Below are 11418 nucleotides of genomic sequence, written 5' to 3'. Positions count from 1 at the left end.
ACATTGTAAACCTATTTGCACTTGCTTTTCTACCAAGTATTGCTCAGATTTGCAGCATTTCATAAACAATGGGCTTGCCTCGTGTCCTTGCAGGTGACCTTTTCTACTTTACCTGCCTTTGAACACTATAAGGACATGATAGCCTGCTTTGTCTCAAATGCCTTTCCTCAGATTAACTGAATTTTGCTCAATTAAAATTTTATATTTGTATTTAAATACAATTTTAAAACTTTTAGGACACTCAAAAGGATGATGAAATATTCAAGGGGGTTGAATTTTAAGTGAACATGAGCCAAATTCATCTGGAAAGCTTCAGTTTTGAGTCTTTATTCTGGGCCCGTCATTGCGCTAAGCGCTTTAAACTATTCATTTTAATTCTCACAAGGACCCTTGTGAGGTAGGGACAATTTATAATTCCCATTTCTCAGTTAAGGAAACTGAGGCGCAGAGTTGCGAACTGACTTCTTCAGGAGGTTCCAACAAGTGGCCAAACTGGGATTTAAATGCAAATTTCACCAAGTCTACTCGCTGCCTTCTGACTTGTAGTGGGCATGAAATGCCACCATAGGGATGAGGCCCCAGAGCTTGGAGGGGAGAGGCCATGGCTCAAGGCCCTCAAAAGCCAGGGAGAACCCTTCCAGCTGCTACCGGCCAAGATCCTAAGTGCTGGAGTTTGGCTAGGAGGCTGGATTTGGATCCATGAGCTTGCATCTGCCAACAGGCAGAGATAACTGTCTGAATTAAAACCGTCCCTATACTCTGCATGCCTAACATCCACATCTGGGGTGGTGGTGAGGGGAGTCACGCCTCCTGCATCTCCACCCCAAGTAACCCTGCCTTGCACAGAAGCCACACCAGTGCACTGCCTGCATTGGGGGGAAGAGAGGATCCCTGTCTCTTTATTAAAGTCTTTGATTTCTGGTAGTGTCCTGGTTGACTGAGGGTGGAGAGCTGTAGGATGGTTCTGGAACACTGGGATTTTCAAGGGTGATGCTGCTCATAGCCAGGAGTCCCTCCAAAACTAAGGTGTTCAAGTTGTCAAAGAGGAGTTTTGAGGCATATTCTGGAGGGACGAAACGGGGGCAGGGGCATGTGCATAAGAGGCCAAGAGCAGCACCAAAGCAAGTTGGGAATCATCCTCCTCCAGATGTCAAGTTGTTATTAGGCAGAGCTCCCTAGAAAAGAAGAAGAGCCTTTGACCCTTTAGACAGACCCAAGGCTCAGGTCTTTCTATCCTTTCATCCTTCACCCATCATCCATACTTTGTCCCCCACCCATTCATCTACCCACCCACCCACTATTCTCCTTCCACTCATTTATTAACCATTCCCTCCCATCCACCCATCCATTCATCCATCCACCCCAACTATCCATTTATCCATCCACCCACCCACTCATCCAACCACCCATCCCCTATTTAAACTCCTTGAGAGCAGGAATTCTATTTTGTTCACTACTCTGTTCCAGCCCCTAGAATAGTGTGAGCACATAGTAAGTGCTAAGAGATCAATTAATGTATCCATTTATCCATCAACCAATTTACTTACCCCATTCACTTACCCATTCCCCCACCCAACATTTTGACCATCTACAATGTCCCAGAATTCCAGGATCCTAGGTTTCCATGTTCTTTCTTGAGAATGAGGAAGGAAAGACCATCAGGGGTGGCAGGTGGATGAGGGGAAGGCATTAGCTCAAGATGAAATCCTCAATCAAGTGCCACTTGAGAAGGAGGGGAAAACTACTCCCTGGGCAGAGAATGCCCTCACAGGATGACTTGTCCAGAGCTCACCCTTGACAGATAGAGAGATGGAGGAAAGCCACTTGCATGAGACCGACTATCAAGGCAGGACTCAGGTCCGAGGCTTTTCTGCTCCTTCAAGCTGCTTCCAACACCAAAGCCCAACTGAGAGAGAATGAATGTCCCAAATAGACTAGAAAACCAGCTCCTTGAGAATAAGGACAGTGGCTTGTACTCAGCCATATTTTGCCTTGGGTCTTGGTGAAGAATCCTGGAAGTAGAGGCCCAGGCAGAAAAATGTCTATCCCATGGACTGGTGGGGGTGGCACATAATAGACATTCCGTGAATATTTGCTGCCTTCTTCATGAACCCATCACTCCTCCTCTGCCCACTCCTTACACGGAGATGTTCTCCTGGGCTCCATCTTCAGTACCCACTTTTTTCTCACTCTGCACAACCCCCTTCTCCCTTTTTCTCCCACCCCCACCCTGCCCAGGGTAACAGACCACAGGCCCTTCAACTGCCAGCTCCCTCCTGATGACCTCCAGACCTCTCCAAGAGTTTCGAATCCTTATTTCCTACTGTCTACAGGGTATTTCCACCTAGAGTTCCTTACAAGCACTTCAAATTCAATGGCCCAAAGAAAGGAGCCTGCTTGGCACATTCCAGAATGAGAAGGCTGGTATGACCGGGACCAGGGAATCAAGCAGAACAGTTATAGGCAACAAGGTCAGAGGGACAACTGGTGGGGTGAGTGGAGAGATCATGTAGGGCCTTGTAAGCCTCTGCAGGATTTTCATTTTTACCCTGAAATTGGGAGCTATTGCTAAGTTTTGAGCAGGACAGGTCAGATTTATTGTCCAAGTTAGAAACCTGGATGGGAATTGTCTGATTCCTTCTTTTATCCCCTACAATTTCTAATCAATGACCAAACTCTGCCAATCCTCCTGGTCACTTCTGCCCCTTTCTCATTTCCACCCCACTTCCCTGCCTCTACTACTAACTGTGACAATTCAGGACCCCATTATTTCTAGGCTTGCAATAATTCCTAACCAGCCTCCCTGTCTCCAGTCTCTCCCCTTTCCAGTTCACGCTCCCCACTGACCACCACGGTCACTGATTTAAAATTCCAGCCATATAAGTTGACCATGTCACCCCCTTGCTCAGAACTCTTCGATGGCTCCTCACCTGCAGGAGAACTCCTGAATCTCACTGAGGTGCAGGATTACTTCCTGTCTCCCTTGCCTGCATACTTCAGCATGTTCAAGTGCTTCGGGCCCCACCCTCTCCCCCACCCTAAGTACACACATTTATCTTCACGCTCTACTGAGTTTCCACCTTTGTGCCTTTGCCGAAGCAATCCACATTGCTTGGAATACCCTCTACTAGCCCTTTTTCCCCCAGTAAAGTCTTCTTTCTTTAGGTGTCGACTCCTCCCAGAAGCTTTCCATGATTTCTTTCCTTCCTGCCCCAGCTGAGGCTGGGATGAGCACTCTTCTCATTGTCTCCTTCTCTATCACAGGCACTCATCCACCATTACGCTGTAATTGGCCATTAGCTTGTCTGTTCCTACACTAAACTGTAAACTTGTCAAGGGCAGGGACTGAGTCCCAAGATCCTACAACAGGGACTGGAATATGGTGGGGGCCCTAAGTGTTTTGGTGAATAAATGAATGGCCCCGTCCTACCTTCTCACGAGGGGATGGCAGGAGGTGTGCCTTGGTGCGAGTACGGTTTCTGTCAGAGCTACAGAAGACGGAAGAGACAAGAGAAGGCTGAAAACTCTGAATTCGAGAGTCGGGACAGAACAGCAAAGAACTGCATGGTTCAAAATCCCCTTGCCCTGCTGGGATGTGGTCTGACCCTCACTTTCTCCGATCCCAGAATAAAGGGCAACTACCCTGAGGCCTCACTCACCGGGTATCTGTACCTCGGGTCTTGGCGACGAACACTGGAAGTAGAGGCCTCAGTCAGAGAAATGACTAATCCCGTGGCCAGAAACAGATGTGACTAAGGCAAAGGGGGCTGAGAAAGATTCCTGGCCAGGTAGTATGCAGCAGGGACTGGGTTCAGGGGAGGGGTTACGGCACAGGTCCTAGGGCTGTCTGGGAGGAGGGCACAGATCCTTAGAGAGGTCAGCTATGGTTGGGAGAGGGTCAGGGACAGGATCTAGGGATGTGGGAGGGTCTGGGCACACTGGTGCTGGGGTGGGGGTCACCGTGTTTGGATATCTGAGTCCCTTGATCTTGGGTCTGCTTTTCCTTGGTGGGTGCAGGGTTCAGGTGGTAGCCGGCGATAAACAAGGCCTCATCGGTGAGTTCTTTGCTGATCCGGGCCAGGAATTCCTCAGAACGGGACAAGGAAACCTTCTGGAAAAGAAATCAGAGAGGCTCAGCCTGGAAGCTCCTACGTGGGGGTCCTAGGTCTGGGCTGGCAGGGGGTGGGCTCTGGGTCTAAAGAGTCTGAGCCTTGAGATTTGATTTAGAAGGTCCTGGGCCTGGGGGGACAGTCTCTGGGGGACTCGGGGCCATGCTGGTCTGGACTTAAGGCCTCAAGGTTGTGGCTAGAGTCTCAGGGATGGTGGGTCTCAGGGCTCGAAACTCAGGGCTCCAGGCTCAGAAGCTGGGCTGGGTGCTCAGCCTAGGTACTCTCTACCTCATTACCCTGTCCCACCTCTAATGTGCCCATGCAGTGCTCACCGGGCCTCCACCCACTGAGGATGCAGCCGGGAACAGCCGGCTGCCCTTTTTCTCCTCATTCCTGGTAGGAGTAGATGCCATCCCCCTGCGAACAAGTGGAGCCTGTGTTAGGTAGAGAAATCTTTCCCCTCAAACCTATCCCTCCACCATTTCCGGGGGCAAAATTCAAACAATCATCCTGCTGTCTCAGTTGTCTCTGTGAAAAAAAATTCCTTGCCTTATTTCTTCCTGGGAGACGCCCAAGCAACTCCCTTCCCCATTTCACCCAGTGGGACAGTCCTCTCTTTTTCCCTTCCAAGGCCCCCCTCAAGCCAAGGCAGCCGACCTGCCGCCCCGGACCCTGCAGATGGGTTGAAATCTTCGACTACTCGGCAGGAAGGGAGATGGGGAGGTCTAAGGGGCCTCTGCGGCGGCTGTTACTATAGGAATTGGTCGCGGGGAAAGGGGGTCGGGGAGTCGGAGAAGGGGAGGAAGGTTGGAAAGAGGGGGACTCGGGCGGCGCCGCTACCCGTCGCTATTCGAACCTTGGTGTGGGCGGAGGTTCCGCAACCCCGTTGCTATGGAGATGTATGAGGGGTTCTAGAACCAAGGGTGGTAGGAGGGGGGCACATTTTCCCAGCATTCCCCGTTCGCTCCTCCGGCCTGTCCTCCACCGCCTTCTAGGCTCCTCTCTGCGGGCGGCATTCCCGAGCGCCAGAGGCTTGAGAGGCTCGGGAGGCTTGGGAAGGTCACTTAGGGTGGAGCCTGGGACCTAATCCTCCGGCCACTAGGGGCAGTGCACGAAGCAGCCGGCCCCGGGTTTCCTCTCCGGCCCGCTCGCGCCCTCTCTTTCCCCAGCCTCTCTAGCCGTCATTTCGCAGCCTGGAGCCAGCGAGAGCAAATAAGGCTAGACAGTTAGGGGGCGGGGAAGGAAAAATGTGGACTGTACCAAAGAACCCGGCTCCTCGGGGATGCAAAGACAGAGGCGAGCGCAATCTTTTCTCATCTTCGTCTCTAAGAAGTCAGCTTTCCGGTAAAAAGGACACGAGAGCTATTTATCTCGTCATCCTTCCGTTTCGCTCTCTCTTTCTTCAGCTCTTTCTTCGGCTCGGCCTCGATGGTTCTTTGCTTCTCTCCTCCCTCTGTGCTTTGTTAGGAGCCAAAGGAAAGGGGAGGAGGAAGGAGAAGGAAAAGGAAGCGGGCAGGTCTTAAAGGGGCAGTAGCCATTTTTTAAGCTGCTTTTTTTTCCGGGAAGCCGAGCACAGCTGGAAGAGCAGGGCCACTGCGGGAGGCGGGGGCGCCTGCGAGCCGGGAGGGCGGTGGCACGGGGCTGCCCAGTGGACGCGCGGGGTGTGCGTGCGCCCCCCGCCCACATCTGGGGCGGCTCATGCTCCGGCCGGCTGCGAGTCTGCACCTCTGGGGCCGGGCCGGGGCGGCGGGACCCGGACAGCGCTTGCACCTCTGGAGAGATCCCTGGGCGGTGAGGGAGCCGCAGTGATGCCGGGCGAAAATATCTTCCTGTTCGTGCCTAACCTTATCGGTGAGTGACGCCCGCGGCCCCCGGCCACCAGGAAGGGCGAGGGCCCTCGGGTGGCCCCCAGTCCGCGCGACCTATAACCCTGTCATCCCCCTTCCCCATTCCAAGGTTATGCCCGGATCGTCTTCGCCATCGTTTCTTTTTACTTTATGCCCTGCTGCCCCCTCACGGCCTCCTCCTTCTACCTGCTCAGCGGACTGCTGGACGCTTTCGATGGACACGCCGCTCGAACCCTTAATCAAGGTGACACATGTCCCTCCCAGCCAGTTTTGGGGCCCAACAACCGTCTGCTCCTCCCCCTGCCTCCTCAGGACCTTAGGGAGTGCCGGGATTCAGGAGTCTGAAGGGCTCTGTCATTCTCATCTTGTTTGGTAGCAACAAGGGATTTAAGATAGCTCTTGAGAACATACAGATTGTGATGGGTGTCGGATAGGAAGACTGGATGTGGCAGTGGCTGTCTGAACAGAATCCAGTCACCAAGTGTTTCCTGATGGCCTACTGTGCATCCAAGCCATGGGCATTCTAGAAGTCATGTTTAGAGGAAGGATGTAGAGGGAAGGAATGGTTCCAGAGGGTTGACTAAGACTTGGATCTGCCTTCCAGACCCACCTCTGAGACTTCAGGTCTCCCTATCTTGGCCTGGAGCCTTGCTCCGGGATTGAGTTGTCAAGATGGCTTCACAAACACCCCTCCCCCACCATCCTTCACTGTTCCTGTCATACTCCCCTGTCTTCTCATTTTACATCATGGTACCTCTTGCCCGCCTGTGTCTCACCCACTGATGTCAGCCTGCTGTCCTCCCCAGGCAATGCAGATGGTGGACATTTTCAGTCTTCTTTTAGACTTGGTATCAGAGCGAGCTGTCATGGGCAGGCCCCTTAATAGCCTCTTTCCACCTAATAGTCCCGATTTTCCAGGCACCCGGTTTGGGGCCATGCTGGACATGCTGACGGACCGCTGCTCTACCATGTGCCTGCTGGTCAACCTGGCCCTGCTGTACCCTCGAGCCACCCTTCTCTTCCAGCTCAGCATGAGCTTGGATGTGGCCAGCCATTGGCTGCACCTCCACAGGTCTGCTGCAAGGTTCTGGGGGTTCCTGGGTAGGGAGGGGTGAGATGAGATGGGAGATTGTTCTGGATGGCTACAAGCTTCTTGGAAGGCCTGTTTTTAGCCACTGCTTTGTCAAAGTACCCCGGGTGAGTCATATTCCCCGTCTGAATTCAACTTCAGTTCAGTTTACAATTAAGCAATTCCAGAAACCTTTCTGGCTGGAAATTCTAGGATTCCAAATGGGTGTTAGCTCCTCAGAGGGGGCATGAGAGTTTTTGAATGTGACGTATGAATCCTGACTCTGCCCCTGACTAGGTAGTTTTGGCTTTGGGCAAGATACTGGTCCTCAGCTATGCCCCACGTCTTCACTTGTAGCACCAAGTCTCCCAGTACCCACCATATGGGGTTGATATGCAGATTAAATGGTTAGTGGTAAGATGGGCTTACGGACTCCTGCCCCTCCAGTTCTGTGGTCCGAGGCAGCGAGAGTCACAAGATGATCGACCTGTCTGGGAATCCGGTGCTTCGGATCTACTACACCTCCAGAGTGAGTGCCTCCTGCCCATCCCTTTCTTAGCTCAGCTTATGCCAAATCCTAGGCTGAGCCCTGGTTCCAGGTTAGGAGGGGGCAAGCATAGAGGGCCCACCAGCCCCTTTTCCCCCCGGGAGAGGAGCGTCCAAGCTGAGGCACGAAGGAAGAGTAGGAAGAGAAGTAGCACGCTGAGATTGCTCTTTCCTCCTTCCCCTACTCCCTGCATCCTGATTTCCCCAGTACAGTTTTTCCCTGCTACCTGACCTCAGGTCCCTGAGTGATAGAGGGTCTCGTGGGGTGGAGGGGAGGCCCTGTGCCTCTTCCTCTTGCTTCAGCAGCCTGTGTACTGTTTGCACAGCCTGCACTGTTCGTCCTGTGTGCTGGAAACGAGCTCTTCTACTGCCTTCTCTATCTGTTCAACTTCTCCGAGGGGCCGTTAGGTAGGTGATGAGGGGCTGGGCAGGAGGATTGGGAGGGGAGGATCTGATGGGCCCAGGGAGACTAAGGCCTCAGACTCCTGGGCCCCTCCCTTCCCACAGTTGGTTCAGTGGGTCTCTTCCGAATGGGCCTCTGGATCACCGCCCCCATTGCCATGCTCAAGTCCATCATCAGTGTCATCCACCTGATCACAGCTGCCCGCAACATGGCTGCCCTGGACGCGGCAGACCGTGCCAAGAAGAAGTGACCCTGGAACCTCCAGTCCCCCAGCTGCTCACCTGCCCTGGGAAGCTCACTGTGCTCCCCTTCCCCTCCTAGGAAGCCCCAGTCTCACGTCTTCCTAATGTGTTGTCCAACACCTGCTGGGGTGGGGGTCAGCTTCTCTTTGGTGAGGCTGCACTCTCTGCAATCCTGAGGACTAGTCCCGCTTCTGTGATCCCCAAGGACCTGGGCTTTAATTCAGGAAGAATGCTCAGGACCCACAGCCATACGGGTAATTCCCCTTGGGCCCCAGGGGGCCTGTCTGGGGACTGGGCACTGTCCCATCCTGCTAGCTCAGCCCTGGCAGGGGGCTTGGCCTGCAGTGTTCAGGACACACAGTTGAGGGAGAAGGTCAAAGGACCAGGTTTCTCCAAAGGCAGGGTAGTCGGGCTTCTGTCCCTGGCCAGAGGAGGCCTGGGGATGCCAGCCCAGGAGGGAAGGACCCATCTAGATCCTTCTCGATCTTTTCTCATTGCGGTCTCCTTTATCTTATCTACCTTTGAGATAACTCTTGGACCAGGGCCTGGGTTGAGGGAAGCCTTGGGAAAAAAGGAAGGTCGATCTGGGTGCTCTCCTCCAGTTGCTGGCTGGCTCCTTCCTGTTATTTCACAGTGAGGTTAGAGGGAGACCCTCCTACCCCCAAGCTCACACCAAGTCTGTTGCCCAGCTGCTTTATTATCTTTATGACACTCACTGGCTCTATAGTTATTGAGACACTTGGTATCTTCTACCCCCACTAGACTGTAATCTCCATTAGAGCACAGATCTTTCTTGCTCCCTTCTTTATCCCTAGGGTGGAGATGAACCTTAACCTGCCATATGGTAGCTGCTTAATATTTACAAATAGATCAATTGGTTTCTCAGTTTGGTCCTTAGACCACTTGTGGTGTGTTAAAAAAAAGTAGTGCAGCTTCTTGGGCCCTTCAGAATCTCTAAGGCTGGGCCCAAGAAGAGTCTGCAAAAATTAAAGCTCCAAGAAATCCCTGTTCCCAATGACGAGAAAGGACAAAAATGCTTTGTCCTTTCTAAAGCGTTTTTGAGCATCTACCATATGCTAGGCATTGTCTTTGGCATCTGTCCCTCACAGCTACCTTTATAATTTCCACTTTCTCTGCCAAATGGCAAAGAAATTATCCTGGACCCACTGTACACCGGAACCTGTGCTGGGGGTTTTCTGCCGACATTACTGATTTAATCCGCAGAACAGCTCAGCCAGGTGGCCAAGAGGTAAAATTTATCAGGGGTGAATCGAGCCTCAACTCCTGTGCTAGGTGAGAGAGTTCAGAGGGAAAGCAGGAGGTGTAGTCGGTGGGAGCAGTGACAGTGCAGCCAGGGAGGTGCTCGGGTGGGGGTGGGGGAGAAGGTGCCATAGCACCTTACTTAGGTTTGAGTGAAGAGGTTGCATATCCTAAGTAGAAAGGTCTGGGGAGGGAAGGGTTAGTGCAGAGAAGAGGGTTCCCTGCTGAGGGAGGAGCTTGCAAAGGCAGGAGGCCAGAGGTCACCCTGGCAGCTAGAAATTGAAGTCGATTGATGGGGCTGCAGCTGAGTGCTGGGGGAAGTGTGGGGAGAACTGGTGAGAGATGAGGGGCTGCAAGGGCAGCCAAGGAGCCCAGTAGGGCATTTGGATTTCATCCTGAGGGTCACGTGGAGCCATGAAAGGAGTTAAAAAATAATGGTAAATAAATAAAATGAAATATTCCCGTGGCCAAAAGTACTGCAAAAGGTTGACAAGAGTGTTTCTCCATCTTAAGCTCTCAGTTCTCCCAGAGGCACCCCCCTGCCAAATCATTCCTTGTGGATCTGTCTAAATAAATTCTTTACATCTACATGTGTGTATTTCCATACTTTAAAATACATTCTGTGTATTCGCTGTCTGGGTGCTGACCCGAGCTCCCAGGGTCCTAAGTGCTTTCTGTGGACATGATCTCATTTCTCCTCACAACCACTCAAAATTATACCCTGTACAGTATGACAGTCCTGATGCTGTGCTCATTTTAGATCAGAAATGGTGGTCCTGAGAGTCTTCCAGTCTGACTGGGTTGGCTTGAAAGCCTGCGCTCTTAAATTTATCATGCTCAAAAGTCCATATCAGCAATCTTTTTGAGTGCTGTATAGTATTCCATTATTTATTTAACCAGGCTTTGCTCCCAGGAGCAAGGCTGCAGCAAATCATCTTAGGTCCCTTTTGGGGGCATTTGTAGGATGCACATGGAAGGGCTTTATGCAGGGCAGTGGCAGGGACAGATTTGTCCTTGAGAAAGATATTCATGTACAAAGGCGAACTGCCTGCCCACTCTTCGGGGATCCCCGTCTGGCCTCCTACTCCCAGCCACCATGGCGGGGTGTAAGGGGCAGCTAGCTCCCCAGAAGGGTGAAGGAGAAGCGCCCTCCTGCTCACTTTGGAGCAGGAAGGAGCTCAAGCCCCAGAGCAGGGAGGGAGCCCTTGGCCCTAACCATTTTCAGTGACATCAGAAGCCATTTTCAGTGACATCAGAAGTCTCTAACTGAGGAAAATTCAGCTCTTGTTATCTAAAAAAAGGAGGAGGGATTGAGGAGGAGAGTGTGGGCTCTTTCCTCACAGCCTCCCAGGGAAGGGCTTCTGAGCTCCTCCCCTGGGACCTTCAGTCACATGTCCAGAGTTGTCTGGGCTGACCCCTGGAGGAACCTGCCAGGTACAGATCCTGTATTTACAGGTCAGGACCAAATGACCCTGTGACTTGCGGGGGGGCAGGGGACTGGGGCCTGGAGTCACAAGGGAGTACAGTAGAATCACGTCCTTGCCATGGCACTGCCCAGAATTCAACTCTTGTGCTTTCAGATAGAATGGATAACCACCGTACAAGAAATCCCATTTGCTCATTCCACTCGATAAGCTCACAGCTTGGCGACTGCATGACATGGGCACTGTGGCCCTGTGGTTCTCAGAAGGTCCTGAGTCTCCCCCTGGCTCTCACAGTATGAGTCATTACAGCCAACACCAGCTGCTGTGACGCTGCCCCAGAACATGTCACTCAAACAGTTTATTTCTAACTCACGTAAAATGACCCAGAAGTGACTCCCTTGCAGGCAGTAACTTGGGACTCAGGTGCTCCCTTCTTTTTAAGGTCCTACAATTTTCAACACATGGCTACCAAGACAGCCCTGCTTGCTTACATCATGCAGGGAGAGGGAGATGTGCAG

At 52.3% G+C, this 11418-nt stretch overlaps 2 protein-coding genes across 6 annotated transcripts; one reads left to right on the top strand and one right to left on the bottom strand.

Annotated features, from left to right (window-relative positions):
- Window positions 1-866: 866 nt before the first annotated feature.
- On the bottom strand, window positions 867-5566 carry LOC143667275 (putative protein T-ENOL). Of its 5 annotated transcripts, XM_077141276.1 has the most exons (7): window positions 4966-5194; window positions 4442-4526; window positions 3961-4111; window positions 3660-3693; window positions 3431-3488; window positions 1561-1633; window positions 867-1175 (listed from the first exon to the last, which is right to left on the bottom strand). In XM_077141276.1, the coding sequence occupies exons 1-6, from the start codon at window positions 5061-5063 to the stop codon at window positions 1589-1591; spliced, it is 471 nt and encodes a 156-aa protein (XP_076997391.1). In that variant the 5' UTR covers window positions 5064-5194; the 3' UTR covers window positions 867-1175; window positions 1561-1588. The 5 variants fall into 5 exon arrangements, with proteins under 5 accessions (XP_076997391.1, XP_076997394.1, XP_076997390.1 ...); XM_077141279.1 differs by lacking the exons at window positions 867-1175; window positions 1561-1633; window positions 4966-5194 and adding exons at window positions 1640-1793; window positions 5370-5566; XM_077141275.1 differs by lacking the exons at window positions 867-1175; window positions 1561-1633 and adding an exon at window positions 1640-1793 and having other exon boundaries at window positions 4966-5206.
- CDIPT (CDP-diacylglycerol--inositol 3-phosphatidyltransferase) lies at window positions 5076-10064 on the top strand. The gene is made up of 6 exons (XM_077141274.1): window positions 5076-5960; window positions 6066-6200; window positions 6875-7028; window positions 7473-7554; window positions 7898-7979; window positions 8079-10064. The coding sequence occupies exons 1-6, from the start codon at window positions 5918-5920 to the stop codon at window positions 8222-8224; spliced, it is 642 nt and encodes a 213-aa protein (XP_076997389.1). The 5' UTR covers window positions 5076-5917; the 3' UTR covers window positions 8225-10064.
- The last annotated feature ends 1354 nt before the right edge of the window (window positions 10065-11418 follow it).

Source organism: Tamandua tetradactyla, chromosome 23 (genome assembly GCF_023851605.1).
Source record: "Tamandua tetradactyla isolate mTamTet1 chromosome 23, mTamTet1.pri, whole genome shotgun sequence".
In the NCBI taxonomy this organism is placed as follows: domain Eukaryota; kingdom Metazoa; phylum Chordata; class Mammalia; order Pilosa; family Myrmecophagidae; genus Tamandua; species Tamandua tetradactyla.
The sequence above is the reverse complement of the archived record's forward strand: the minus strand, read 5'-3'. Positions and strand labels throughout refer to the sequence as shown.

Bases quoted from the DNA above. Each gene is read 5' to 3' on its own strand.
- LOC143667275 (XM_077141275.1), bottom strand. From the start codon at position 5,063: ATGCTGGGAAAATGTGCCCCCCTCCTACCACCCTTGGTTCTAGAACCC. The intron at 4,112-4,441 runs GTGAGCACTGCA...TTTCTTTTCCAG, and splicing joins CCTCAGTGGGTGGAGGCCCG to AAGGTTTCCTTGTCCCGTTC. The intron at 1,794-3,430 runs GTAGGACGGGGC...CTATCTGTCAAG, and splicing joins TGCCATCCCCTCGTGAGAAG to GGTGAGCTCTGGACAAGTCA.
- CDIPT (XM_077141274.1), top strand. From the start codon at position 5,918: ATGCCGGGCGAAAATATCTTCCTGTTCGTGCCTAACCTTATCG. The intron at 5,961-6,065 runs GTGAGTGACGCC...CCCCATTCCAAG, and splicing joins GTTCGTGCCTAACCTTATCG to GTTATGCCCGGATCGTCTTC. The intron at 7,980-8,078 runs GTAGGTGATGAG...CCCTTCCCACAG, and splicing joins CTTCTCCGAGGGGCCGTTAG to TTGGTTCAGTGGGTCTCTTC.